This window comes from Manacus vitellinus, unplaced genomic scaffold, assembly GCF_001715985.3.
Source record: "Manacus vitellinus isolate BGI_N305 unplaced genomic scaffold, ASM171598v3 scaffold_124_pilon, whole genome shotgun sequence".
In the NCBI taxonomy this organism is placed as follows: Eukaryota; Metazoa; Chordata; class Aves; order Passeriformes; family Pipridae; genus Manacus; species Manacus vitellinus.
Window position 1 is genome coordinate 401,436 of NW_021938921.1, and position 26,087 is coordinate 427,522.

The following is a 26,087-nucleotide window of genomic DNA, read 5'->3' on the forward strand; positions in this document are numbered from 1 at the left end:
TTTTTGGCAGCTTTAATTTTTCCCCCGTCTAAAATCCAATCACCAGTCACTCTAAAATGCAGTGGCTTTCTGGTGAGGGCTTTCTGTGCAGGATCAAGTCCTTGCTCCTTGAAGAGCTGGAGGGTGGTCTGTCTTTTGAAGTCTCTCTGCTGTCTTCTCTCCTCAGGGCTCCTTGCACATGTGGATTGACATGTTTCCCAACGACGTCCCTGCACCGCCGCCCGTCAACATCAAGCCACGGCTGCCTGTCAGGTAGTGCCTGTTTGGGTGGGGCTGGAGCTGCAGGGAGGGTCACTGTCCCTTGCCATGGCTGCTGGGATGTGCCATGGGGCCCTGCCTGGCATGCAGCCCTCCTCTCAGGATGGTCCCTTGAGCATGTCAGAGTGAGCCATAAGTGCTTGGAGCTGCACAAGGGTTTGGGAAGGGCAGGCTAATGTCTCTACAGCTGGACATGAATGTGATAGAAACCCAGGTCAGAGCTACTCATTGAGTCTATTCTGGCTGGTGGACAGATGTCCTCTGGGGACCTGGAGAAGTGAAGCTGAAGGAGGAAATCCGCTCTTTTCAAGGATCTAATGGGGCTTTTGAGATGAAGGGTTGAGATTCTTCTCAGAGGTGCACCTGAAAGGACAAGAGATAATGGACACAAATTGCAGCAAGGGAAACTCCAACACTCCAACTGCATATAGGGAAAACATTTTCCCAATGAAGCTACCCTGGAATAGGGACAAAGTGACTCAGAGGTGTGCTGGGATATTCTTCCTTGGTGATATTAAAAACTCATGCAGACAAGGCCATGAGCAATTTGACTTAGTCTGAAGTTAGAGCAGGAGTTTGGAGCAGAGACTGCAGAGGTCCCTTCTTGCCCAAGCCTTTCTGTGCTCCTACGGCTTAGTAGTGCTGAGTGTGTTTCCCACTCACCAGGGATTTGCTTTGCAAAAGCTGCCTGTATTGATTGTGGGTGTCTGTCTTATTACAACTGTAGTGCCCAGGAAGGGGTCTATGCCTGTCAGTGAGACTGCTGGGCTATGCTTGACCAGAGGAGCCCTGGCAGGGAACCACAGTGCTAAGAAGGTTCACGTCCTGCTGCTCTGCCCTTGTGGGCTTGACCTGCCCTCCCAGGCACCGAGGACAAGAGCACGTGGCTCACTTATCTCTGTGTCCTTCCCACAGCTATGAGCTGCGTGTGATCATCTGGAACACGGACAATGTCATTCTTGATGATGTCAACCCAGTAACGGGAGAGACTTCCAGTGATATCTACGTGAAAAGGTCTGACAGGATCCAGGGAGAGGCCAGAACCCTCCCTGACCCACACCCTCACTGCCTTCTCTGAACCTCTGAACCTCCCTGCCTTGGCATGAGGTACTCACTCCAGTCCTCTGCTGTACCCCCAGAGACGTTGATCCCGTGTTGCTCTGGTTTGATTCTTCAACCCTTCCTTTCTTGCTATCCTCATGGAGTTCAGCCCTTCCATCCTTCTGCTCTGCCTTTGGGGCTGGCTGACAGAGGTAACTGAGTTTCTCCTGCAGCTGGATAAAGGGTCTTGACCACGACAAGCAGGAAACGGATGTCCACTTTAACTCCTTGACTGGGGAAGGCAATTTCAACTGGAGGTTCATCTTCCGCTTCAACTACCTCCCGACCGAGAAGGAGATCACCTACAAGAAAAAGGACTCTGTCTTCTCTGTGGAGGAGTCAGAGTTTCGGGAACCAGCTGTTCTGGTCCTCCAGGTCTGGGATTACGACAGGATTTCAGCCAATGACTTTCTAGGTATGGAGTGACCTGTCCCTCACCTTGCTGGAGTATTACAGTGTTTCCCTGGGGTTCTCTAAGAAGGGACACCAGGAACACCAGATCAAACTTGTCAGCTCAGCAGTCACCTGGGCTAGTATCTCACATGTGAGCTATAGACAGAGCCTGGAGATACACACCTCTCCTACACAGACATGCTTGCATGCTTGTCCCAGGGCCTTGGGTCCTTTTTCAGGGCCTGTCACACCACAGGACTTCCAGATTCTGCTTCCTTAAAACCTTTCCAATAAACTTGCTCATTTTCCCTGCTCTTACTTAGATCTGCAGATCCCAAAGATTGGGCCAAGGAGCAGTTTTCCCAGGAGCTTATTCTGCCAGCACAGGGATTGGCAACCTTTGTGAGACTATTTCTGCTGGAGTTGCAGCACCCTGTCTCCAGGAGCTCGGAGCTTCCTGGATGCTCTGGTACTTCCCAGTAATCAGACCTGCTGAGCTGGGTGTGCAGCAAGGCCTGGTGTTGGATCATCACTGGCCTAGTGATGATTCCACCCACCCTATGCTAACATAAGTGCTGCTGATTCTCTCCCACTTCCCCAAGTTTGTAGCATTCTGTTAAGTTGTCCCTTCTTCAAACTTTGACCTCCTATTAAAAAACAGTCCCTTTGCCCTACTCTCTCTTGGGTGAGTTAAAACTCTATTCTTCAGACTTCCATAGTGTATTTAAGGGGCTTTACCTCCATGAGGCACTTCCAGTGGTTCAACCATGCTCCTCAGACACTGAAGAAAGTGTTAGATAGCAATTCCAATGATTTCTGGCATGTACAATCTCAGGAACTTCTAGGCAGGAAGGGGCTTCTGCAGTGTTTATTGCAACCTCCTGCCCCAAGCAGGTAGTAGGTCGGGTTGCTCAGGGCATTGTCTGGGTGAGTTTTGAGTATCTCCAAGGCTGGAGGCCCCAGCACCCTTCTGGGACACTTTTCCTGGCTGCAGCATTCTTATAATTCTCTTTTTTTGTTACTTGCAGCACTTTGTGTCCATTGCCTTATGTAATTTCATTACTCACCTCTGAGAAAAGTCCAGCTCCATCTGCTCTATAGCCTCCTTTAGGCTGTAGCAGCAAGATCTCCTCTTGTCCTCTCTTCTCTGGGCTGAACATACACATCTCTCACCCCTCCTCCTGTTGCACATAGTCCAGCCTTGGCTGTCTCAGCCACTAGGCTCTCTCTAGTTGGTTGATACCTTTCTTGTGTTGGGGGCCCAAAACTGGGTGCTGTCTCACTGGAGCTGAGCAGAAAACACACACATCCCTTGGCTGCTTTTGCCAATACAGCCCAGGACATGATAGTGTTGATTTGGTGCATGGGCTCAGTGCCAAGCAGAACAGGAGCTCATTCCAGGCAGAGCAGGGACACAAGGCCGAACAAGGAATGAACTGAGGCTGTAGATGTAAGAACTGCAGATGAACTGCAGAGGTAAGACAAACTTGAAACCTTTAAAGCATTTCCCAGATTTTATAATTTTTAACTGACATTTGCAGGAATGAGAGAGGAAGATGAGCTTGGACGTGTGAGGAGACCAGGGTGGGACATGGTAAAGGAGTGAAAATAACTCACTCTAGCACATGCATACCAAGCTGGCTGCATCAGAGATGAGACAAGCCCTGGGGCTTCTGCCTCTTAGTCTCTAACTCTTGAGCTAGTCCTGTCTTATGCAAAGCTTCAGGTTCTCCATCTGTAAATGTGCTAGATCATTGCAGCAGCTGGGATCTACTTGAGGCTGAGGGAGTGTGGCGGAGACAGAAGGCCAAATATTGTGTGGGGCTGAGCTCAGGGTTTCACCATGAGGTCTTCACTGTGCCTGCAGGCTCCATCGAGCTGAAGCTGCATGACATGGTGAGGGCAGCCAAGAGCTCTGAGCAGTGCACCATCAGGATGGCCAAGGAGAACGCAACACCTCGCTTCTCCATCTTCCGAAACAAGCGCATGAGGGGCTGGTGGCCCTTCATCAAACTCAAAGATCAAGAAGACGAGGAGAGAGAGGAGAGGGAGTGCAAGAAGAAGAAGAAAAAGAAGTGGAGCAGCTCAGTCAAACCAGAGGACATGGAATTCACAGACCCCAGTGGGAACAAGTACCTCCTGACAGTAAGTGTGGTGCTGGCACTGGTGGGCAGAGCCAGTGTTTGGCCTCTGCCTTGACATGGCAACCTGTCCTGCATGCACATCACCTACAGAGTGACCCACCTCGTGCAGAGGTGGAGACTTCTTCCATCTGCTACAAATCCAGCACTTGGTCTACCCAGAAATGCCAGCTGCCGTGGCATGCAGGAGTGTCCAACTTCATGTATTCCTCTGAGCTTCCCAAGGAGCAGTGCTCCTTAAGGGGTGCTATCACAGTTTAGGAATGGTATTCCTCAATTTAGTGTTCCCCCTGAAACGCCCCAGACCATGTGTCCATCCCCCCCTACTCCTGCTTGTGTGTCCCCAAGGGTGAGTTTTCTCAGTGCCACTGTGGGAGGCTGCAGACAGATCCAGGTAGCTGAGGAGTTCATTACAATACAGTTCCTTGGGTGCAAAACAGTTGTGTCTGACCAGGCCACAGTTTCCATGGGCTGTGAAGTAAGAGACTCTGTAGCTAATGAAGAAAAAAGCTCAGAGCATCTGTAAGTGGAAATGGGAGAAAAATACCCAGTTGTGGCAGGCTGTATGGTCAGCAGGCTGGGCTGTGAAGCAACAGAGGCAGATGTGGCTCAGACATGTTCCCTCTCCAGGGTAAGGTGGAAGCAGAGTTCCAGCTGCTGACTGTGGAGGAGGCTGAAAAAAGTCCTGTTGGTTTGGGCCGGAAAGAGCCTGAACCTCTGGAAAAGCCCAAGTGAGTATCTGTGTTATCACCTTTAGCATGGATGGACAGTGCTGTGTTCTCAGCAGCTGTTTGCAAGGAGACTGGGAGCATCTACTCAGGGAGCTGAGAGCAATCCCTGGGGCCCTGGGCAGTGTGGACTGCAGGACTGGGACTGCCAGGGCTTCCAGGGCTCGAGTGGGTCCACGTGTTGCTGCAGCACCTGGCCCGGGGCTGATCTTGGGACAATACTCAAGGCAGCTGTGCCATAACATTGCTTGTGCAATGGGCAGCTCTGTCCATGGGAAGGGACCCCTTGGCCCTGTTGGTGCAGGACAACTCTGCAGGGCTGTTCTGAGGAATCCATCCTGCTGCCCCCAGCATTTCCACAGGCACTGCAGCCCCCGAGGGGATGCTGCCTGGAAGCAGCAGGAAGAGCTGGTCATTCATGAGAGTAGCAGGACACCAAAGCAGAGGGGCCAGTGTGCTGCTCTGTGGATTGAGCTTGTGCTTATCTGTTCTTCCCTTCCTGTTCTAGCCGGCCAAAGACGTCTTTCAACTGGTTTGTGAATCCCATGAAGACCTTTGTGTTTTTTATCTGGAAACGGTACAAGAAATATATAATAGTGCTGTTCATTGTCACTGTTCTGACCATCTTCCTGGTTCTTTTGATCTACACCATGCCTGGATACATCAGCGAGAAGATCATCAATGGATAAATGCTCTCCAGCACAGGACTACTCAAAGACAAGAGTGATTGTGGCAGGAATTGAGATTGGACCAGAAAGTTTAATAAAACCCTGCAGGTTCAGAGGCAACCTTCAGGGTGAGAGACCTGCAGAAGCAACCTTTTTCTGAGAGTCACATTTCATGCTACATACCCATGAGATGCAAAGGAACCAAGTGACCAACCTGCTATATTAGGCAAAAGACAGTTACAGCTTCGGGGGGAAAAAAATTATTCATTGTGGGACTGGAGCGGGAGGGTGGGAAAAGGGAATCTGCTGGACACAGACATAGCAGCTGAAACCGCTCTGACCATTGAGGGTGATTCTGGCAGAGATGGGGCCATGCAAAGCCATCCATGCCCTGGCTTGACAACACTTGGCATTTACCAGACCTCTGCCTGAAGAGTTCAAAACACAGTGTACAGGGGGAGAGTGGGTCTGGTGCGGGGTCCTGGTGGAGGTGGGACCTGAAAGACCTTTGAATGGAGCTCTGCAGGGAGAAGGATGACAGAGACAAGGTAGCCACAAGCTTCCTGCTGTGCCAAGAGCACAGGAACAACTCTTGGTGTTGGAGTTGGCTCTGGGTGTGGTAACACTCTCTAGGACATGGTCTTTCTGGTTGTAACTCCTTACAAACTGCTTAACAGCTTTTTCTGCGTGTCCTGTGTTGGAGTCAGGCTTGCTTCAACTTCATTTTGGGTCTTCATTTCCTCAGGAATAAAAGCTCCTTGGCTGCTCTCTCTGATGCTGTTTGTGTTTTGTAGCTGCTTTCTGGAGCTGGGGGACAAGCTGCTGCCTGCAGTCCTCAGTGCCCCTTCACCTCCCTCCTGGGTAGCACAGCAGCAAGGACGGCGCTGGGACAGCAGGGGGTCACGAACTCGACTCTGACTTTGGTGCTGGGCTGATGTAAATTAAATGAGACTTGTTCTCAGCGTGGTCTCTGGTGCCCCGGGGCTCCTGTCATCTGTACAGACAAGCCCTGATGTGCTCTGATTTCAAGTGGAGGTGTTTCACCCAGGGTTTTGACAAGATAGATTCCTTCTGAGAGGTCTCATCCTGGTGCAGGAGATGATGCCCAGTAGGACAGCTGCATTTCCAAAGAAATTAACTGACAATGGGGTTTTATAGCAAAGGCACCTGCCTGGTTGCCTTTTGAATGGGGCAGGAATGGAGTAGGTTCTGGGGAGGAAACTGTCTGGGCAGAGGCAGGCAGGTAGGTATGAAGGTGGTGAGGACTCTGACTGGACATGAAACCAGGAGTGAGTGTGGGGCAGACATGGTGCTCCCCTGGGGGGGCCAGAGCAGCCACAGATGGGGTCCACAGAATGGCAAACAGGGAGCTCTCTCTCCCCCAGGGGACCCTTGGGCTGCACAGTGGGGGTGAAATGGGCTGCAAAGGGCTCAGCCATGCACCTGCTTGGGGCTACAGCAAGGCCCTGGGGTGTGACAGTGCTGTGTCACCCCCAGTTTTTCTGCCTTCACAAACAGTCCCCTTTCCCCCCAGCAGTGCCCAGTGCACCCCAGCACACCTGGTGCACTCCAGCAGTGACTGGTCCATGCAAACAAACTCAGTGCACCCCAGCACACCCAGTGCACACCCCCAAAGCAGCCCCTTGGCTCCTTCAGCCACGCTCCACCAGACACATTTCCCACCACACCACCAGGCTGGGTCTCCCTGTGACTTAAAATTGTGTCTGCCTCAGGCTTCCTCCAAATATTTCAGTTTATAATTGCAGATCTGTGTCTGTGTGTGCACACTGAGTGGGAGGGTGGGGGAGGAGCTCTTCACATCTATTAATCATTAATTCCTGATACATAGTGGTCCATGGAGGGGAAAAAAGGCAGCCATCACTGGGAGCAGGAAAAGTATAAGGCCATTCCCCAGGACACAGAGTAGAAGGAACAAGTGTAAAGAAGTGTACCAAGGAGGCACAAGCCTATTCCTCTGCCAAACCTCCAGCTGCTCTGCAGATGTCCAGATTTTTCATCTATGCTCTTGGCTTTCCATGCCAGCTGCTGCCAACTGAAGCTCTTAATGTGTTTCCTCAGGGGCAGATCCTGTAAGCCTTGTGACCTTTAGCATTTGACTTTGCATTCTGTCAGTCAGACACGGCCTGGAGACAGGAGGACATTCTTCCAAGTGGCAATGTTTTCAGAGTCAGTCTGAGCACTCATGTCCCAGGGGCTAGGACGTCCTTCAAGTACAGCAGAGCATTTATGTTGTTTTCCCAGCATTTCTAGATCTCCATTCCAGTTTGTTTGGTCTTGTTCATCTTCCTCCACCCTCCAGACTTGCAGAGTATCACCACCACTTGTACTTGTGTCTCCTGGTCCTTTAGTGCAGGTCTCCTCTGGGCATCTGTTGCTCTGTTTGAATCAGTCTGCTCTAGGTGTGTTACCCTGCTTGTTCTGTAATTTGTAATGATTCATATTAAAAGTCATTATGTAAATAACAGAAAGAGGGGAGGCACCACCCCAGAACAAGGTAACTGAGCACAGCAAGCAGCATCTTACAGATCCATCATGCAGACAACCCCCCAGGCTCTGCTTCAGGGGCACATTCCAGTGCCAAGCTCTATCAGCTTTTGATAACTTGAAGACTTTTTAATTTTTTAAATTCCTGATGCTACCAAGAGAAAAAAAAATAAATATCTAACAGCTACTGCAGTGTGACCTTCGGGCTCTTGGTTGCTTTTACACTGCAAACAGCTGTTTACACAGGAAAATGCAGACTGCTCTCCTGTGGTCTTGTTGCTGGAGTGCTGGTGCTGGGACATGCCTGCCTCCCTCCTCACATACCACATACCAGGGCACAGCAGAAACTCCCATGGCAGGAATGGGGCCCAGTGAGTCCCACAGAGCGAGGGGTCAGTGGGGGCAGAGGGTGGAGTGGGGGCAGCTCTGCTGCACCCGGGAGGAGGAGTTGGGGCTGCTGAGTCAGGAGCCTCCTGCTACCATGTGAGAGGCTCACTGTGCTCCAGTGCCTCTCAGACAAAGATCAGGTGAAGCAGCAGCTCTGCTCCCTTCGGCATCAGCTGGAAATGGCATCACAGCTGGAGCAGAAGGAGGTAAGGTCTGATCCTTCATGGCACAGCAGCTGCTTATGTAATGTCTCCCCATTGGTACTGTGGGGTTTCTGGTGAGCTCTGGGGGAGCAGAGGGTCCCTGGCAGTCCTGCGAGGCCACACTCTTGGTTGGCAGTGGTTTTGTTGGGGTGGGACCTTGCTGCTATTTCTCTCCTTCTGCCAGGACCCTGGGAAAAGGCAGGCAGGACACAACATGCACCAGCTGCAAGGGAACAAGCAGCATGGCACAGAGAGGTCAGGGACCCTCCTCAAGAAAAGTGATGGGTAAGTTGGGATCAACATTACCCTTTCAATTGTACTTTGGTGACCTGGGGCCAGATTAGGGCCACTGAAACCAGCCTCCTTTCCCTGGCCACAAGGCAGAGGAACAGGACAAGCACTCACGAAGATGTGTTTGACACTGTCCCAGCCTCCAACAGCTTTCAACACAAAGCTCCAAGCAGCCTGTGTCCATCTTTTAGCTCTGAGGACATTCCTCTCCCCTGAAGCTGAGCAATGTCCTCCCAAACCCTGCAAGTGCTGGGGGTGAGGACTCCTGCACACACTGTGAGGAGCCAGAACCAGCTGGCTTTCCCTACAGCAGGGATCCCTCTGCCTTCATCCAGCACCCTGAAGTCTTGTGCTGACGGAGGCAAGAAGGGTCGGTGCCTCTCCCCCTCTCCCAGGCATTCTTTGCTTTCCAGAACCTTCTCCATTGCCTCTGCTCCAGCATGAGGAGACCTGACCCCTCTGCCCTTCCTGGTGGGAGATGCTCAGGGGTGCCATGGGGATTTACATACACTCCTGGTGATGTTTTATGCTCTCTTCTCCCTTCCCATCCTCCCTAACCCTGACCTTTGCCTTTCAGACCCCTCTGCTCTCACAGTTCAGTGCTGGGCTCAGATCCCTGACGGTGAGAATTAGGGGAAGGAGCAGAAATGTGGGGTGACAGACACAGCATGGGTGTTGGAGAGGGCACTGTGGGCCAGAGGGCAGAGAGCCAGCAGGGTCTTCCAGGAGCAGCACCCTGAGCGCCTGGAAAGCACTCCACTGTCTTTGAAAAGAGGATTATCTCCCACCAGATTGCTTGTTGGGAATCACAGAGAGATTTGCATACCTGGAAAGGACTGTGAAGTACCCTAGAAAAACGTGAAACTGTACAGAAAATAATGAACTCGGGAGTCTCCTTCACCACAGGCTGAAGTATCTCCTCACCCTGTGGATGTATCTCTCCCACCTCTCCCCTGCGTGACAGTGGCAGGCACAGGAAAGCAGCCTATGGTCAGTTTGGAGCTGAAGGGCTTGGATGTTTGCTCTGCTAGCAGGTCCTGCTGCCCTGACTGCTGCTCTGCTCCTGTATCACCACCCCAGCAGTGTGGGGGGCTGCCTGTCTGTACAAACCTGCCTTGTGCCACAGGACAGATCCTGCTCAGCTCAGAGCAGACCGAGAGCAACAGACCCAGTTTGTGGAAGCTCAGCTGTGTCTGCTGAGAGCTGTGGGCCTGTGCTGGGCCTCGCATGGCTCTTGCCTGTGCCAGTGCTGCACTGCATTGCACAGCTGCTCCTCCACGTGCCTGTCCTTCAGTTCACCCTCCACTCACTTCCAGGTTGAGAAAAGTCTGGCAGAAGAGGAAATGCACCATCAGCAATGGCTACCTGACCATCTTTCACAGCATGGTAGGAACTGCTTCTTCCACTCTGCTCCTACTGGGAGCTGCTCCCTGCCCCTCAGGGTCTGCAGAGCCTGTTGCTGCTGGGCACTCCAGTGGCTTCCTGGGGCTTGTCAGGCCCCTTGTGCCTGCTACTTACCCTGCTGGACTGCCCTGGCACAGGACTCTTTCTCTTGAGACTGAAGTCCCTGCAACCCACAGAGTGTTAGACAAACACAGGAGGTCCTTGTCTGCCTTCATGCCTGGAGGGGATGAGCTTGGGGACCTGGCTTCAAGCATGGGGTGGCTGTTGGGAAAGAAATGGTCTGTGTCACTATTTCTTGCATTGCTTCTGAGAGCTGAACCCAAGACAAAGTGCTGGGTATGTGTCTATCTCCAGAGCCAGGTGGAGCTTCTCCCCACAGCACTGAAGTGTTTCCTCATTCTGCTTGCAGCTCAGCCGCCCCCCAGCCAGGCTGAATTTACTGACCTGCCAAGTGAAGCCAAACATGGGTGACAAGAAATGCTTTGATGTGGTTTCCTGTGAGTGCTGGTACCTGCCTATGGATCCTTTGGGAAGGGCCTGAAGCTGGGGTAGTGCTTGGCACTCAACCGGTGTGTTAGGGATGAGGGGAAGCTCTGCATCTCTGGGCCAGCTTGGGGGATTACCCTGGGGAAATTGTGCCAGGAGCCAGCTCTGCTCAGGAGCAGTGATGCACACGTGGGGGGTGGATAGAAAACACTGCTGTGGGGCAGTGCAGGGTGCCTGGAGACCACACAAGTGTAGTTCCTGGGCTGCAGTTAAAGTAACTCCAGTATCCCTCCTTCCTGGTATAGGAGCAGGTCCCTTTGCTTGAGGTGCACCGGGCAGGGGCTGTCAGCCCAGCTGCCTGGGCTGGAGGTTGCTCTCAGGTCTGCTGAGCCCAGCTCAGGGGTGCTGTTCCTTGCCCTGAAGGCTCTGCAGGCAGGGTGGGCCGGCAGGGTGTCAGGGGAGGCTCTGTGTGTTTCAGACAACCGCACGTTCCGCTTCCAGGCCGAGGACGAGCAGGACTGTGCCATGTGAGTACTGCAGTGCCAGAAACACTGCCCTGGCTCCGAGGACAAGCTGGGCTGTTGGCTAACTGAGCAGCATGGGGAACCCCTTGGCTGATGCCCTTTGCATCCTGACTATGCCCAGTCTCTCCAGGGGAACTGCTGGTCACAGAGAGGACACAGAGCTGGGAGGATGCTCCTGGCAACCAGTCTGCTGGTGGAGTCCTGGGCAAGACCTTTGTGTGTGGTGGCTGCTGCACAGACTGGGGCAGACTGGAGCAGACTGGGATCTCCCCTGTGACAGTGGGACAAGCCCTGCTGCCCTTCTTGCCCTGCAGTCTGGGCAGGGCCCATGGGACCCTGTTCCTAATCTGCTCCCTGCCCTTGCAGCTGGATGTCCATCCTCACCAACAGCAAGGAGGGGGCACTGAACGTGGCCTTCAGCAAGGCCCAGGGTGGAGGGGAGAGCAGCTGGGAGGAGCTGACCGGGGTCATCCTCGAGGAGCTCAGAGGAATGCCTGGGAACAGGGAGTGCTGCGACTGCTCTGCCCCAGGTGACAACCTGCCCTTGGTCCTGAGGCTCCCTCTGCCCCCGTGCTTCCTCCCCCTGGACAGGCACTGCTCTGCCCTGCCCCAATGGCATCCAGCTCCTGAAGACCTGCAGGCATCTGGGGTCTTGCTTCTCCCCTCTGTCCTGTTGGGGAGCTGTGCCATGGGGTGGGCCAGCAGGGAGGAGAGGCAAGAGATGCACACAAGCCCTGTGGTCTTGTCCCTGCAGATCCCTCTTGGCTCTCCATTAACTTTGGCATCCTGATCTGCAGTGGGTGCTCTGGGATTCACAGAGACATGGGTGTGCACCTCTCCCACATCCAATCGCTGTCTCTGGACAAGCTGGCAACCTCTGAATTGCTGGTAGGATGCTGCCAGAGTGCTCTGTCCTCAAGCCTCTCTTGCTTCTGCTGGGGCCTCTTTAAAACTAAGTGAATTCCATGGGGTTTTTTTACCTGTTGAACTGATCCATACCAACCTGTAATTCCCAGGGTTTAGTGGTTATTGTGTCAGGAATTGTCATCTTCAAGGAGGAGAGGAGGGTAATTTTGCTGTTGATGGGTCACTCATCCCTCTCAGTCCCCTCTGCTCATCTGTGTCCCCCAGTGCAGGGGAGCTGTGGGGCAGGGCCAAGCTGGAACTGGGGGAGGGCAGAGCATGGGGCAGACAGGGGCTTGGAGACTTGGCATGGGGCTGCTTTAGGGCTACAATGCTCTCAATGCTCATGGGTCTGGTCAGGCTGTGCTGGGAGCTGCTGCTGGGGAGCAGGGCAGGAGAAAAGGCTTTTTGCAGGGGTAGTTGCTTGCCCAGCTCTGAGCCCAGGGGTCGACTCTGGGGTTGGTTGTGCTGCTGGAGTTGGGAGTTCTCAGCAGCAGGAGGTAGAGCAGAGCCTCCAGCCATTGGGCACACCCATCCTGGTACCCCTTGGCATCCCCTTGATACCTGGCCAGGATCTCAACCTGGAGCTTCCTCTCCATGGCTGTTGTGTGTCCCCTGTCACCTCTTCTTTGTCTGTTTTGCAGCTGGCGAGGAATATCGGCAACTCTGGCTTCAACAATGTTATGGAAGCAAATCTCCACAACCTTTCCTTGAAGCCCACTGTTCACAGTGACATGTGAGTCGCTCTGCAAGAGCTGTTTTTCTGTGGGAGGTTAGGTACCACTGAACACACAGTTCAGTGTGCTCCCTGCAGTGACCAGGACCATGGCACTGCTCAGCCTCCTCCCAAGACTGTCACTTCTCTTCAGGAGCAGTTTCATCAAGCTTAGCTGGAAAAGTTTGATAAATGAGAGAAGCAGAGTGAGGAAAAGCCAGCAGGATAACTCAAGGATTGGCCTTGAGGTCAGGACAAAGGTTGAGGAGCCAGTGTTGGAAAGGAGAAGGCAAGAAGGGAAAATTTAAAACCGAAGTGGAGCTGCAGAGCAGGGTGGCTCTGGCTGCACATCAGCAGGGTGGGAGGGCTCAGGGGGATGGGTGACAGGGATGTGCATGTGCAGAGCAGCTCACTGTGTACAGTGGCTGTGGCCCAAGGTTGGTGGGATCAGCACTCACAGCAAGCAAGTAGCTGAGGATGTGGGAATTCCCATCCCTCATCCCGGTGTGCCCCCAGGCTCTGCAGAGCACAGGGCAGAGCTGGTGGCATGGCTGGTACCAGTATGAGCTGGGGGCTTCTCCAGGGTGCTGTGCCATGAACCTGAGGTGCAGCAGCGCTCCTGAGGGAAGCACAGAGCTGGGAAACATTGTCAGGGCTGAAGGGACTTTCAAGAGGCTGGAGGACAGGTAGGCAGAGCAGGCATAATTAGGTTCCATTACAAGGCTGTAAGTCCTGACTATGGTACCATTTGGACAGTGTGGACCTACTCTGCAGGGAATGGGTGAGTGAGGAATGGCACTTAGCAGGGAGAGAGCATCAGAGAGCTGGGAGAACAGGAAAATACAACTGGAACAGTGTGGTCAAGATCTAAGTTGCCAGATCCGCTCTTCTACTTGTGTGCTGGGAAAATTGAAACTGCATGAAATTAGTAATTTGGTTCTCCCTCAATGACCTTTTCTGTTTGGAGCACTCCTTTGCCCCCTAAGACACCTGCAGCCACCCTAGATCCTCTGGCTGGCAACTGCTTCTGCTGTTCTTGGCTTCTCCCCTGCTCCAGGGGGTCCTAGTCTGGAAGCTGTTCCTGACCCGTGGATACTCCTGGCCAGTTCACACCATATGGCATTTCCCAATCCTTGAGATTTCTGCTCTTTCCCTTCATTCTCACCGTCAGGGATCTGAGCCCAGCACTGAACTGTGAGGGCAGAGGGGTCTGAAAGGCAAAGGTCAGGGCTGGGGAGGATGGGAAGGAAGAAGAGAGCATAAAACATCACCAGGAGTGTATGTAAATCCCCATGGCACCCCTGAGCATCTCCCACCAGGAAGGGCAGAGGGGTCAGGTCTCCTCATGCTGGAGCAGAGGCAATGGAGAAGGTTCTGGAAAGCAAAGAGTGCCTGGGAGAGGGGGAAAGGCACCGACCCTTCCTGTCTCTGCCTTGATAAAGGAGACAATCACAAGACTTCAGGGTGTTGGATGAAGGCAGAGAGATCCCTGCTGGAGGGAAAGACAGGGGCCTGGTTCTGGCTTCCCTCGGTGCCTGCAGGAATCCTCACCTCCAGGCCATGGCACTTTAACTGCCTGAAAGTCAAGGTCTTGCTTAATTATGCAAAATAAATTTTAAAACTGCAGAGAGGAAGCTTTAAGAAAACCACAGTGCTCTGTGAGAGTTATTCAGAATGCTGATGCAGAGGAGTTTGGGGAATGTGACAGAGGGAGAGGAGGTGCTACATTGCCTGGCAGGGCTGAGGGAGAGAGAGGGAAGGTGGCTGGGGTGGAGGGAGAGGAGGGAGGGGGGCCTGACATGCTCGCTGGGTTGCTCTGTAGCCCCTAACTCTCATTTGGCTGGTCTCTGCAAGGGCCTTTCGGAAGGACTTCATTATTTCCAAATATGTCAAGAAGAAATATGCCAAGAGGAGCCCTCCTGTTCAGCACTCTGCCCTCCCAGGAGCCGTGAAGGACAAGGACATATTTGCTTTGCTCCAAGCATATGCACAGAACGTGGACTTGAGCAAGCCCATGCTGGCCCCTCTGCAGGTATGGCCACCCACCCCACAGGCCCTATGGCAAACAGCTTTGCTCTCCCCTGTCCACAAGGGTCCCTGTGCCTGAGAGAGAACAGTTTTCTGATGAAAATGGTGCTTTGTATGAGCTGGAAGCAACAGGCAGACTCAAGCAGGGTGAGGAATGTCACAGTAGAGGAAGGATTTTCTGGCTGTGACCCCACAACCCTCCTCATGCTGTGTGTGGAGGGGACAGGAGTCAAAACCACAAGCCCAAGGCTTTTCCAAGGCCAGTTTGTAACTGAGATTTACCTGTAAACTTCTGAGTGGATTTTCTTGGGACATCCAAGTCTTACTCTAGGCTGAAAAATCAGGGCAGCAATTTTTCCTGCAAAACCTCAGTGTGGGTCATTGCTGTAAGTGGAGGAAGAGAGTGTTGTTAGGGATTCAGGGAATCCCTGGAGCTGCAGGCATGCTGCTGGTGGGTGTCCTCAAAGCAAAGGAGCAAAATGCTGCAGTGAGCAAGAAGCACTGGGATATGCTGGGACAAACTGGTGAGTGAGAAGCAGTTCTGCAGAGAGCAGCTGTTGCACACCCCAGGGCTCTGCTGAGATCCTGGGCTTGGCAGAGTTCAGCTAGTGGCCTGGGGCCAAAAGTTACCTTTGGTTGCTGTGGTTTCTAAATGTGAAAAGGGGATGACTGATTCTTCTTCATAAAGGCATAAGCTCACCATTTTAACTAGGTTCTCACCAGCCTTAGTGGCCTCTGAAGAGACAGTTAAACTTACTCACCTCTCGGATTTTAAGTGTGTCAGGACAGCCCCAAAGGACAGGGCTCCTGCTTGCAGTGGCACTGCAGGCACACACTGTCTCATCCTTGCTCTATTCTTCCTGGTTATAGGAACCTGGGGAGACCATTCTCCACCTGGCAGTGCTTTTGTCTGATCAAACTTCTTTGCATATTGTTGATTTTCTTGTCCGGAACAGGTAAGTTCATCCCACCCAGTCAGCTTGTCATGGCTGACTTTAATGACCCCTAATGAAAGGTGCAAGACTGATGATCTCCAAAATCCTCCCAAAAGAAGAGAGAAATCAGCAGGGAAAACCTGCCAGCAAACGAGTTTTAGGTTGGGCTTGGGGTAACTACCCCTAGATCAGAGGGGTTCCCTTGTTCCCCGTGGGCTGAGGTGTGACAATGGTGGTGACTCACCTCCAGGTGAGGTGGGAAGCAGGACACGTGTGCTCTCACCAGGCAGTGTTTGCTGGGGCTAGGGCTGGTGGCTCTTCCTAGAGATGCTGACATTGTCCCCCTGTGCTGCAGTGGGATCCTGGTGCAGCAGACGGCGGAGGGGAACACGGCCCTGCACTACTGCTGCTCCCACAACAAACCCCAGTGTGCCACGCTGCTGCTGAGGGCCAGAGCCGACATCACCATCAGTGAGTGGCCGTGGGACCCTGGGCCCTGTGCACATGTGAAATGTCTGCCCAGCTCTTCTCTGGAAACACCTTCTTGGTCTGCCAGAGCGCCAGAGCTCGGCTGGGGGGAGGCAGGTTGATGGCAGTGTGGGTGGGGAGCTCAGCCCGCAGGGTGACAGCATCAGCTCCAGGCTCTGCCCGTGTCCTGCAAGGTGCTCTGCTCTGACACTGCTCTGGGCTGGCTCTCCAGGATCAGCAGCACTCACAAACTGGTTTGGGGTGCACGTGGCCCCCCGTGAGTGGGGTGTTCCCATCTCACAGGCTCCTGCTCTCAACAGCCTGGGACAGAAGCAGTGGCTTTGCTCTCCAGCTGTGAGCAGGGGATGCTCTTCTCTGCTCCCCAGGGAGTAAACAGTTTGCTCTGGGGTACTTCTGACCCAGGGAGCTTGTGTCTCTGCCCCACTTCACTGTCCCCCTTGCTGGTGGGACTGCACTGGGGTGGGCTCGCCAAGCTGGCAGAGTCCAGCTAGGTAAACACTGCCTGAGCTGCTCTGCCACACACAGCACATGCACAGCAGAAGCCAAAACAGGCACTGAACTCTTTTCCAAACCCAACACCTCAATGCTGGAGCACAGGCAGGAGAATTGTCAAAGCACTGGTTCTGAGATGGTGTGTGCTGGTGCTCTGGTGCCCAGATCACAGGTCCAACCATTTATATTGCCCATAAATCTCCTCTTCACATCACAGAAGTGAGCTTAAAAACTAGGATCCTGGGTGAAATGGGAGGGCACAAGTGTTCCCACTGCTAGGTATCAGCTGAGCTGGCAGGTGCACTCAGCTTTGCCTATTGGGGTGATCCTGTGATGATCCCATTTCCCATTCTGGGCAGCACAGGAGCAGCCCCTTGGAGGACAAAGAGACCAGTAGGGGCTGGGTGTGTGTCCCCCCAGCTGCACAGGGCTTTGGCAGCCAAATTTATCACTGCCTTGGCCATGCTGGGAACAGTTGGGCCTGACCTGCCTTTGCTGACTAACACTGGCACCTCAAGAACCTTGAGTCCACAGTGCAGGCCCCAGCACTGCTCTGGGGATGCTTTGCAATCCCTTTGGGTACAGACCTCTTGCTGTTCGTTCTCCCACCTTCCCCCTTCCCCAGAACCCTCCCAGCCTGCATGACCCCAGCCAGTCTCATGCTGCTGCTCTGCAAGGAGGGGTTTTGCATGACAGCACCACCATCACAGGTCACACCCTCAGACCTCCAAGCAGTGGAAGGAGTTGTATTTTAAAGTGAAACCGAAGTAAAATGGTTGTGGCTTGTTGGCTCTTGCACTCACACCCTTCTTGCAGGCACAGGGACCTGGGTGTCCATTAGGCATCAGGACACATACACCAGGTCTGCCCAAAGCTCCTCTGGTTTTGTAGCCTTGAGGCTTTGGCAGTGAGGCTCTTCTGTCCCTCTGTCCTCTCTGTCCTGTCTCATCTCTGCGAGTCATCGATTTACTCCTACTCCTTTCTCTCCTTATTTGTGTGTCTCAGCTCCTATGCTCTTCATCTTCCCCCCACCATCCTTCAATGGTCTGAGCCTCTGTTCTGCTCCTGGGTATAGGCTGTCCCTTCTTTTGGGCTTATTTTGCCAGTTGCCCCAAACACAGCACAGCTCTTCATTTCACTGAGCACAGCATGGGCTCGTGAGCCTCAAGGTGCTGCTTCCCCCACAGCTAACAGAGCAGGAGAGACAGCCCTGGATGTTGCCAGGAGGATGAGACACTCCCTGTGTGAAAAGCTGGTAAGGCACGACATGTCTCACCACTCCTCCTGTTTCAGGACACGTCCCAGCAGCAGAGAGCAGTGAGGGACCCACACCCACGTGGACCTGTCCACAGGGCCCCCTGTGCCCCTCAGCATCTCCAGTGCCAGTGTGGGATGCAGAGGAGGGAGGGCGGGTGCTGGTCCTACTGGCACAGGGTCCCTCAGGGCAGTTTAGGACAGGCCAGGCAGGGGTTGCATCATGCAGGGGGACTTGGGGCTGTGCTGGGGCTGTGCATCTCCTCAGCAAGTGCAGGCTTGGCTTTTCCACGTCCTGATTTGTGCATTTGGAGACCTTGGCAATGGCCCATTGCTGCTGGGGAGAACTGCCTGCAGCTGCAGATGTTGCCCTGCAGGGTGGGTGGTTGGATATGGGGCCTGTGGAGCTGGTGGGGTAGGACAGGTCTGGTGGGTCCTCAGGGAGCTGCTCTGTGCCCCAGCTGCTGCAGGCCCAGAGCAGTCAATTCAACCCCCACATCCATGTGGAATACGAGCGGTGGCTGGGACAAGATGACATGTTTGAGAGTGATGAAGACCTGGATGAGAAGGTGAGGTGCTGAGAGGGGCTGGGCTGGGCCCGTGTGTGCTGCTGCGGCCTCGCTGCCGGCACTGACATGGGTGCTGCTCTCCCTCCCACCTGTACACCCCCCATCCAACCTGCAAACCCCCTTTCCCTTTCAGATGGGTCCTGAGAAGAGGGGATCTGCCCATCCCCAGAGCTGCTACCACCCCCCTGCTGCTGTCCCCAGGCCAGAGGCAGCAGAGGCAGTGCCCACAATGGCAGGGTGGCCGACCCTATGCCCCTCGCCAGCCTCCACCACCTACAAACCGTGGAATTACCTACCGGCCCCCTTCGCCATCCATCCATCCAACTCCCAGCCCCAGCAGGCACAGCCAGGTGAGAGCCTGTGGTGGGGTGCTGGGGGGGCTGGCAGGGTGAGCTGCTGCTGCTGCAGCCTGGCCCCATCAGCAGAGTGGGGTCTGGGAGGGAGCTGGGCCCCAACAGGGTGGGAGGCCTTGTCTGGTGCCATGGGTTGCCCAGGACTTACAGGGTCCAAGGCTGGCTGGTCTGACCTAGCACTGATCCCTGCTTTGAAGAGCAGCACAACTGTCCCCAGTCCCTCCCCTTTCCAGCTCCCAGACTGATGGGGTACTTGCTGCCCACACTGTACCATTGTGGAGGACCATGTTGCACCATGTTGCCTCACAGTGGTGGTTGCTGTTGTCCACCTGTGATGAAAGACGTGAGCAGATGAACCAGCCTGGTTGTGTTTTAGGTGCCCTGAAAGCCATGGACCCCCTCTGCACGTCTGGCCCCAGCAAAGTAGAAGAGCCTGGTCCACACCGATCTCTCCAGGAGCCAGATCCATGTTCTGGCCATGCTTGGAATGTCCCACTTCCTCAGAGGAGCAGTTTGGTAGGTGGTCAGGGTCAGCTCAGCTCCCACGTCTGCCAGTATTTATCCCCTTTGGTTTTGACCTGAGCTGCTGCTGGCCCTAGCAACTTCTCCTTCCAGCATTTCTGTGATTCCCTGGCATTGACATCTCCCTGCTAAGTACTGGGAACGCCACCCCTGCCGTGTTCGTGATTTCAGGTTGTCAGGTCAGGGAGTGCAGTTTTAGACATGGACAAGAGCGCAGTGTCCACACTGGCCCTGCCCCTCTGGGCTGCAGGGGACACCATTGTCCCTGATGATACTGCAGAGGCAGAGCCCTTTAATTAGGGACACCTTGCTTGGGTTGCTTGGTCTTAGGGTTGTGGTGACACAAGTCAGCACCACTGACTCCTCACACAGACCTGTCCTGAGAGAATGGGGACCCCATTCCCTGCACAGGCACATGCCACAGTTCTGGGGCAGAGGAGCAGCTGCCTCTGGAAGGATGTTCCAGCAGAAGGAGCCCCTGTCCCACCCAAACTCCCAGCAGATGATCTGCTACCTCTGCACTCCTCTCTGCACAGGAAATCTCCCAGTCTCTCATCCTTGCTCTTCACACCTTTGCCAGGGCCTTTAGGATCGGGACAGTGGCACCATTTTAGTTGTGTCTGACGATGCTCTCTCCCTGCAGAACCGACGGCTGCTCCACAGGGTTCGCGCTCTCTATGACTGTGACGCTGACAGGGAGGATGAGCTGACTTTCCACAGAGGAGAGGTCATTGTGGTGTCTGAAAAGGAGGACAGCAACTGGTGGGTGAGTGAACCTGTGCATGTAGCTGGCACTTGGATGCACATGATCCCCTCTCCAGACATGTCCCACCTCTGTCCCATGACCGTTGCACACATTGTCATCTCCTGCTGTGCATCTGTCTCTCCATCTTTTCCCTGGTAATCAAAGGAAGCTGTTATGGGCCCAGTTCCTCATGCCCCTGAATGCCCCTGTGTTGTGCTCACTGCTTCTTTTCCTTCCTGTCTCCCCACAGAAAGGGTGGATTGAAGGGCAGCCCCACAGGGAAGGAGCCTTCCCTGCGTCATTTGTTCACGTTCTCAGCGAGTAGGAGCTGCTTCAAGAAAGAAGATCTGATCAACTGCTTAAAATGCAATTCTCCAAGCTACCATCTGCACTCACTTCTGCTGCCCCAGCACTCATCCTCCAGCCCACCCCTCCTGTGGGCTGTCTCAGCCAGCCCAAAGACAAGAACACGGCAGCCCACGGGCTCCACAGTGGTGCTCCTGCCTCAGCCACGGCCCCATGCACAGACCAGCCCTGGTGTGCTCTGCTGCCCCATGGCTGGGCCCTGCCTTGCCTTGTCCATGCTGCTGTCCTGTGGTCTCCCTGCTCTGCTCCCTGGAGCTCCCTGCTCTGCCAGTGCTGATGGAAGTGACGGCTGTGGGGGGCAGTGCTGTGCCTTGCCGGGCTCGAGAGCTGCAGTGGGCTGGACCTTGGGAATGCAAACAAGTGCTGTGAAGGAGGCATCACAGAGCCAGTGCTGCCCCGAATTCCTCCCACCCCTGTTTCACTCTGTGTGTGATCCAGAAAATGTGCTCTGTGGCAGCTCAGGGCACTGCCCCTCCAGTGCCTGGCTCCCCAGAAGTGGTGCAGAGGCCCTTTGAGCCTGTCACCAGTAAATACTGACTTTTTGTATTTTGCAGGGCTGCTCTAGTTTGAATTTCTAGATCCTTTATCTTTGCACCAAACCTCAGGCACCAAACCTTGCAAAGCAGAGTGTTGACCTCCCCTTGGATAAAATTACTCACAGTTCAGCTGGCACTGCTTTTCCACTGGCTGTGTTTTTCTAGTTGCTAAGGCGCATTTCACAGTCCTTCTCTGTCCTCTCTGAGCCAAAATCCCATCCAGGTGAGCAAAAGAAACCTGGTGAGGTGCTGGATGCACGAGTCTGTTGAGAGCTCCATGTTGCTCATGTCAGTGAGCCATCCCAGCAGGACACACAGGGGCAGGAGGGCAGTTCCACTCAAAGCAGGTTCTCCCACCTTCAGAGGAACTTTTTGATCATTAATTTCCTGATTTGGCCCTGGGAACATGGCCAGGGTGTCCATCCCCAGCGGGACCAGCAGCTACCACGGTGCAGGGCTGTGTGGAGGGGCCGTGCCAGGATGCCAGTGGCAGGTAGTGCTGGAGAAGGGACAGCAGCCCTGACCTCACTGTGCCACTCGCTGTTCTCCCCCACGTCATGGTGCAACACTTCCTCTTCCCGTGGCTATTGTTGCTCTTGCAACAATCCCTGCAGAGGCCCCCGAGCCCGGAAGCATCACCTGCTCAGCGGCGCTTCCCCCAAGGAGGTGAGGGGTCCTGGGGACTGGCTGGGAACCAAGAGGTCACAACACCAGGAGAGGCTCTTTCCCTGTTTTGGGACTGTGGAGCTCCTGGCAGTGTTTCTTGGGGCTGAGTGGGAACAGACAGGTTTGTGGGCACTGAGTGCAGCCCAGTGCAGGGGCCACATGGCTGAGGTGTGGTGGCTCGTGGCCAGTGTCTCTGGGCTGGGGAACCCCAAGGCCAGGGCACCTCTGGACACAGGGACAGTGGGGTCATTTGAGCTGCCATGGTGGTGTGGGTGCCGGTGGAGGGGTCCCATCCGTGGAGCAGGGGCTGCACAGGGGCAAGGGCGGAGAGATGAGGCCACTCAACTCTGCCTGTCCAGACCCTGCCTGCCCCAGCCACAGGTGACTGCAACAAACTGCATGAAATATTCCCTGGGCTGGGTCCCCTGGCTCTAGTCTTGTTGAAGCTGCTGGTGCTGGTTATGCAGCCCCCTGCCCACTCCCACCCCTCCAGGAGCTGAGGCTCCACAAGTGCCTGAACCAGCCCAGGGACTGCTGGCACCTGGCCTGACCAGTACATCAGATGGATGCTCTTTGCCTCCACCATGGCAAATGCTCGTGGCTGTTTGCAGGAGGGCAAAAGAGTAAGTCAAAAGGACCTGTGACTGCCAGTGGGGAGGGTGCCAGGGCTGTTGGGGTTCCCCTGAGCCTGAGGGGAGAACAGCCGGCATTTCACAGCGGCTTCCTGCTTGAGAGAACCCACATCTGGGTTTCCGGAGCGCTGGTGATGACTTGTTTGTGCTTTCCCTTTCAATATGAGGTGACAGTTTAGTGTCTTCTGGGAAGGACAAAGGGAGCACAAGCTGCTGCAACCACCTGGGATGTGCAAATTCCCCCATCCTGCTCCATCTCTGCTGGTTGCCTGGATCTCACAGGGCAGCAGTTTTGCTGTCTAGGGCATGTCCTTGGGGTCAGATTTGAGTGCAGCAGCTTGGGCACCACAGTGAGTAGGGACATCTGTGCTGCAGGAGCTGCAGAAAATGGTTCATGTGGAGAAGTGCTGACATGTGGCCCCACCCAGGCAACTGGGGGAGGCACAGGGTGCTCCTGTGAGGACAGGAGGAGTTTTCTTTCCTTCAATTTTCCCAGTACACAGGGGACACCTTCATAAACCTGCTGTATTCTGTTCTCACCCTGGGATGAAGCTTGTGCCTGTAGCTCTGCTCTTCACTCCTGCCACAGCCCAAGGAGCAGAGTCCTAAGTCATTGAGCACTTCATGAACTCCCTGAGGACAAGAAATCCCTTTCCCCTCTGACTTTACATTTACATGAGTGCTTTACGTAGAGACCAGAAATGTTCTTCCTGGTAATGCTTCGGTGCCCTTTGAGCTGCAGCACCCCAGGGCTGCTCAGGTGGGAGCTGCACTGTGCCTGTGCGTGCTCAGCTGGGGCAGAGCCCCTGGGGCTCCTCTTCTGGTGGGGAGGTGTATGGTGGGGAGGGGCCCCACTGCCAGCACCCGACGCACGTGGGGGGGGTGGGCACCGCTCCGACGGCAAGGGGGGTTTGGCTTGTGGCCAGGGTGATGATGCTTTGGAGCTTGTTCGCAGGTCAGCTTGCAGACCCTAAAAATGTTGCAGGCAGAGAGCAGCCCCTCATACAGCACATGCTGCCAGCCAGCCCTGCCCGGCCCTAGGTTGGTGGCAGTGGCAGCAGCAGAGCACAGCAAAAATGCCTTTGAACAGTTTGAAAAGGAAACAAAACCCAGGCTATTTCAGGTCCCCCAGGGTGGGTGAGCAGCCAAGGGGTGTCCCAAGAGGGTTGGGCAGGGAGGGTGGGCGAGAAGGGCTCCTGTGGTGCCCCTGCCAATGGTCTCTGTGACATCTCACTGCAGGTGGCACGCAGGATGCTGAACCAGAGGCGCACAAAGGTGGTGCTGGCCCTGTGCCTGCTGCTGGCCCTGTGGCAATGTTTCCGAGCCCTCATGGATGACTTTGGCCCTGTCCCTTGGGCCCCCTCCCTCCTGCACACCCCTGGTGTCCCCTGCCCCACCAGAGCCAACAGCTCCGCGTGGTTCAACGAGCGCTACGAGGCGGCCGCAGGGCCCCTGCTGACGGGGGCAGCCCAGGAGCTCTCTGCAGACGTGGTTCAGTGGTGGCTGGTGAGTGGACAGTGGGCAGGAGCGTGTGGCTCTTCCCAGGTTCCCTGAATGTGTTTTGCAGCGGGGCAGGACCAAGAACAGATGTGATTGGGATGAAGCGTGTGCAGAGATCCCAGCTCAGTATTTCCTCCCCCTTACCCCCCACTGTCCCCTGTGCTGTCCTGTACCCTTTTCCTAATATCCCATCTGTTTTTTCCATGCTTTCCCAGGGCTCTGCTAGGAGGAGAGGGGCTCTGTCTCTCTCTGGGTTACTGGTGGGGGGCTAATGCTGCATGTCACTGTGCTTGTTCCCTTAGACCCTGCAGGGTCCCATGAATGGTGTCCAGCTCCAGGCCATAATTCGGCAACTCTTCAGCGTCCTCCGAGCCCCGACGGGTGACGTGTTGGACCCCCCTCACTGTAGGACTTGTGCGGTGGTGGGGAACTCAGGGCGGCTGAAGGGGTCCAGCCATGGGCTGCTAATTGATGCTCATGATTGGGTGCTGAGGTGGGTGACCCGAAGAGACTTGGTCTCTCCCTGTCTTCCCAGGACCCCGGCATGCCCCAGCCATGCTGTTGAAAACACAAACCCTGTGATGGGGGTGACTGCCAACCCTGCTCCCTTGAGCCCTCTATTCTGGGGCACACACTGGTTCTGTGTCACCCACACCCACTCTTTGCTGCTGGCCAGGGTGACCTGCTGTCCATGCCTGGTGGGACCAGGAACCTGGGACCAGCATGGCATGCACCTTCATTTTGGGACATACCATCCTGCTGTCCTTTAGGATGAACAGAGCAAAGGTTGCTGGCTTTGAGCTGGATGTTGGCACAAGAACAACCCATCACTTCATGTACCCAGAGAGTGCAGTGAACCTTGGGCCTGGCGTCCACCTCGTCCTTGTCCCCTTCAAGCCCCTGGACCTGCAGTGGGTGACCAGTGCCTTCTCCACTGGAGAGGTCACACGGTGTGTCGGCTTTGGGGGATGGCATCTCTTGTGCTGGAGACCCTCTGGATGGGACAGTGTGGTCTGGGAGTCCTGGTGCCTCACTGGAGCCCTGGCACCACAGTCCTGGTGGGACGAAGCGTGCTGGATGCATGTCTTAGCATCCCTCTGCACTGCAGTTTGGGGTAGTGGACACTGAGCTGTCCCCACAGGGCTCAGACAGCCTGCAGTCCCATACCCCTGTAAGAGGGAGGGGGCTGTCCCCACTGTGGGGCCATGGGGTTGATGTGTCCCTTCCTAGAGCCAGGCCAGGCAATGCTGCTGGGTCAGCTGAAGGGGCTGGTGGTGCCACGGGGCTGGGTGCTGGTGGACACAGATACCCCTGGGAACAAAGGGGCAGCCCCAGCAGTGGCAGTGCCACATGCTCATCACTTGCTTTGCTTTTGCAGCACGTATGTGAGAGTCAAACAGTTCATCAAAGCTGACAGAAACAAGGTAAGGGCTCCGTGGGCTCCAGCTCCCTGGGGCAGGCAGGGCTCTGCTGGGCAGAGCTAATGGTGCTCTGCTTGGGGCTGCTGGGCTGTCCCACTCCAGCATGAGAGCAGCTGATGGCTCCTCCACTCCCCACTCAGGTGCTGATCCTGAGCCCAGCATTCCTCAAGTACATCCATGACAAGTGGACGCAGCACCACGGGCGCTACCCCTCCACCGGCTTCACGGCCCTGCTGTTTGCCCTGCACACCTGCCAGCAGGTGAGCACAGCCCGGGGCCCGGGGCCGTGCCTGCATCACCCCTGCCCTGCCCGGCCGCGGGCTCCCGGCCTGCCCCAGCGCCCACACAGCCACGGCTCTTCCTGCCATGTGCACAGGTCTCCGTGTTTGGCTTCGGAGCAGACAGTGAAGGGAACTGGCACCACTACTGGGAGGAAAACCACGGGGCTGGAGCCTTTCGCAGGACGAGGGTCCACGATGCCGACGTCGAATTCAGCATTATTGAGAGACTGGCAGATGAAGGCAGGATTTTATTCTACAAATGAGGCATTTCCAAGAAACTGAAGCCAGGCTGTTGGGACAGGAACAGGCAGCCCCTGTATTGCCAGCAGCTGCAACACTTGCTGCTCCACTCCACCCAACCTGGGCTCACAGACCCTGCAATCCTCAGGGTCTTGGTGCTACTTGTGCTGGTCCCACCAGCTGGGCACTGTGGGTGCCATTCTCCTGTGGCACCAGGGATGTTGTGTTTAGCTGGACACAGAGTGGGCACGGCTCTGCCCGTGCTGGCTGGGAGGGAGGCAGGGGAGCTGGTGGTGCTGGAGGTGGGCACGGAGCCCAGGAGCTGCTGTGCCGCTGCCGGGGGCTGTGATG

The 26,087-nt window shown here is 55.1% G+C and overlaps 3 protein-coding genes across 3 annotated transcripts in view; all 3 read left to right on the forward strand.

The window, feature by feature from the left end:
• LOC103767551 (fer-1-like protein 4) overlaps positions 1-6,064 on the forward strand; it is a gene marked incomplete at its 5' end in the record, with an annotated part of 36,746 nt that extends 30,682 nt beyond the window's left edge. The window contains 6 exons of the mRNA XM_029965926.1: positions 167-252; positions 1,174-1,272; positions 1,533-1,774; positions 3,620-3,897; positions 4,524-4,624; positions 5,130-6,064. Of these exons, the coding sequence (XP_029821786.1) occupies positions 167-252; positions 1,174-1,272; positions 1,533-1,774; positions 3,620-3,897; positions 4,524-4,624; positions 5,130-5,310 (987 nt within the window). The remainder of the gene's footprint in view (positions 1-166; positions 253-1,173; positions 1,273-1,532; positions 1,775-3,619; positions 3,898-4,523; positions 4,625-5,129) is intronic.
• A 474-nt stretch (positions 6,065-6,538) lies between these two features.
• LOC103767563 (arf-GAP with SH3 domain, ANK repeat and PH domain-containing protein 1) lies at positions 6,539-20,427 on the forward strand. The gene is made up of 18 exons (XM_029965927.1): positions 6,539-6,547; positions 8,301-8,387; positions 8,569-8,669; positions 9,992-10,061; positions 10,489-10,576; positions 11,044-11,092; positions 11,456-11,619; positions 11,844-11,977; positions 12,637-12,728; positions 14,562-14,739; positions 15,606-15,691; positions 16,026-16,141; positions 17,839-17,906; positions 18,367-18,474; positions 18,608-18,824; positions 19,204-19,343; positions 19,993-20,115; positions 20,345-20,427. The coding sequence occupies exons 1-18, from the start codon at positions 6,539-6,541 to the stop codon at positions 20,417-20,419; spliced, it is 1,905 nt and encodes a 634-aa protein (XP_029821787.1). The 3' UTR covers positions 20,420-20,427.
• A 975-nt stretch (positions 20,428-21,402) lies between these two features.
• Positions 21,403-26,023, forward strand: LOC103767336 (CMP-N-acetylneuraminate-beta-galactosamide-alpha-2,3-sialyltransferase 2-like). Its single transcript, XM_018067862.2, has 7 exons — positions 21,403-21,489; positions 23,534-23,800; positions 24,097-24,287; positions 24,565-24,744; positions 25,173-25,218; positions 25,356-25,475; positions 25,592-26,023. Exons 1-7 carry the CDS (start codon positions 21,403-21,405, stop codon positions 25,757-25,759), a joined length of 1,059 nt encoding a protein of 352 aa, XP_017923351.2. The 3' UTR covers positions 25,760-26,023.
• The last annotated feature ends 64 nt before the right edge of the window (positions 26,024-26,087 follow it).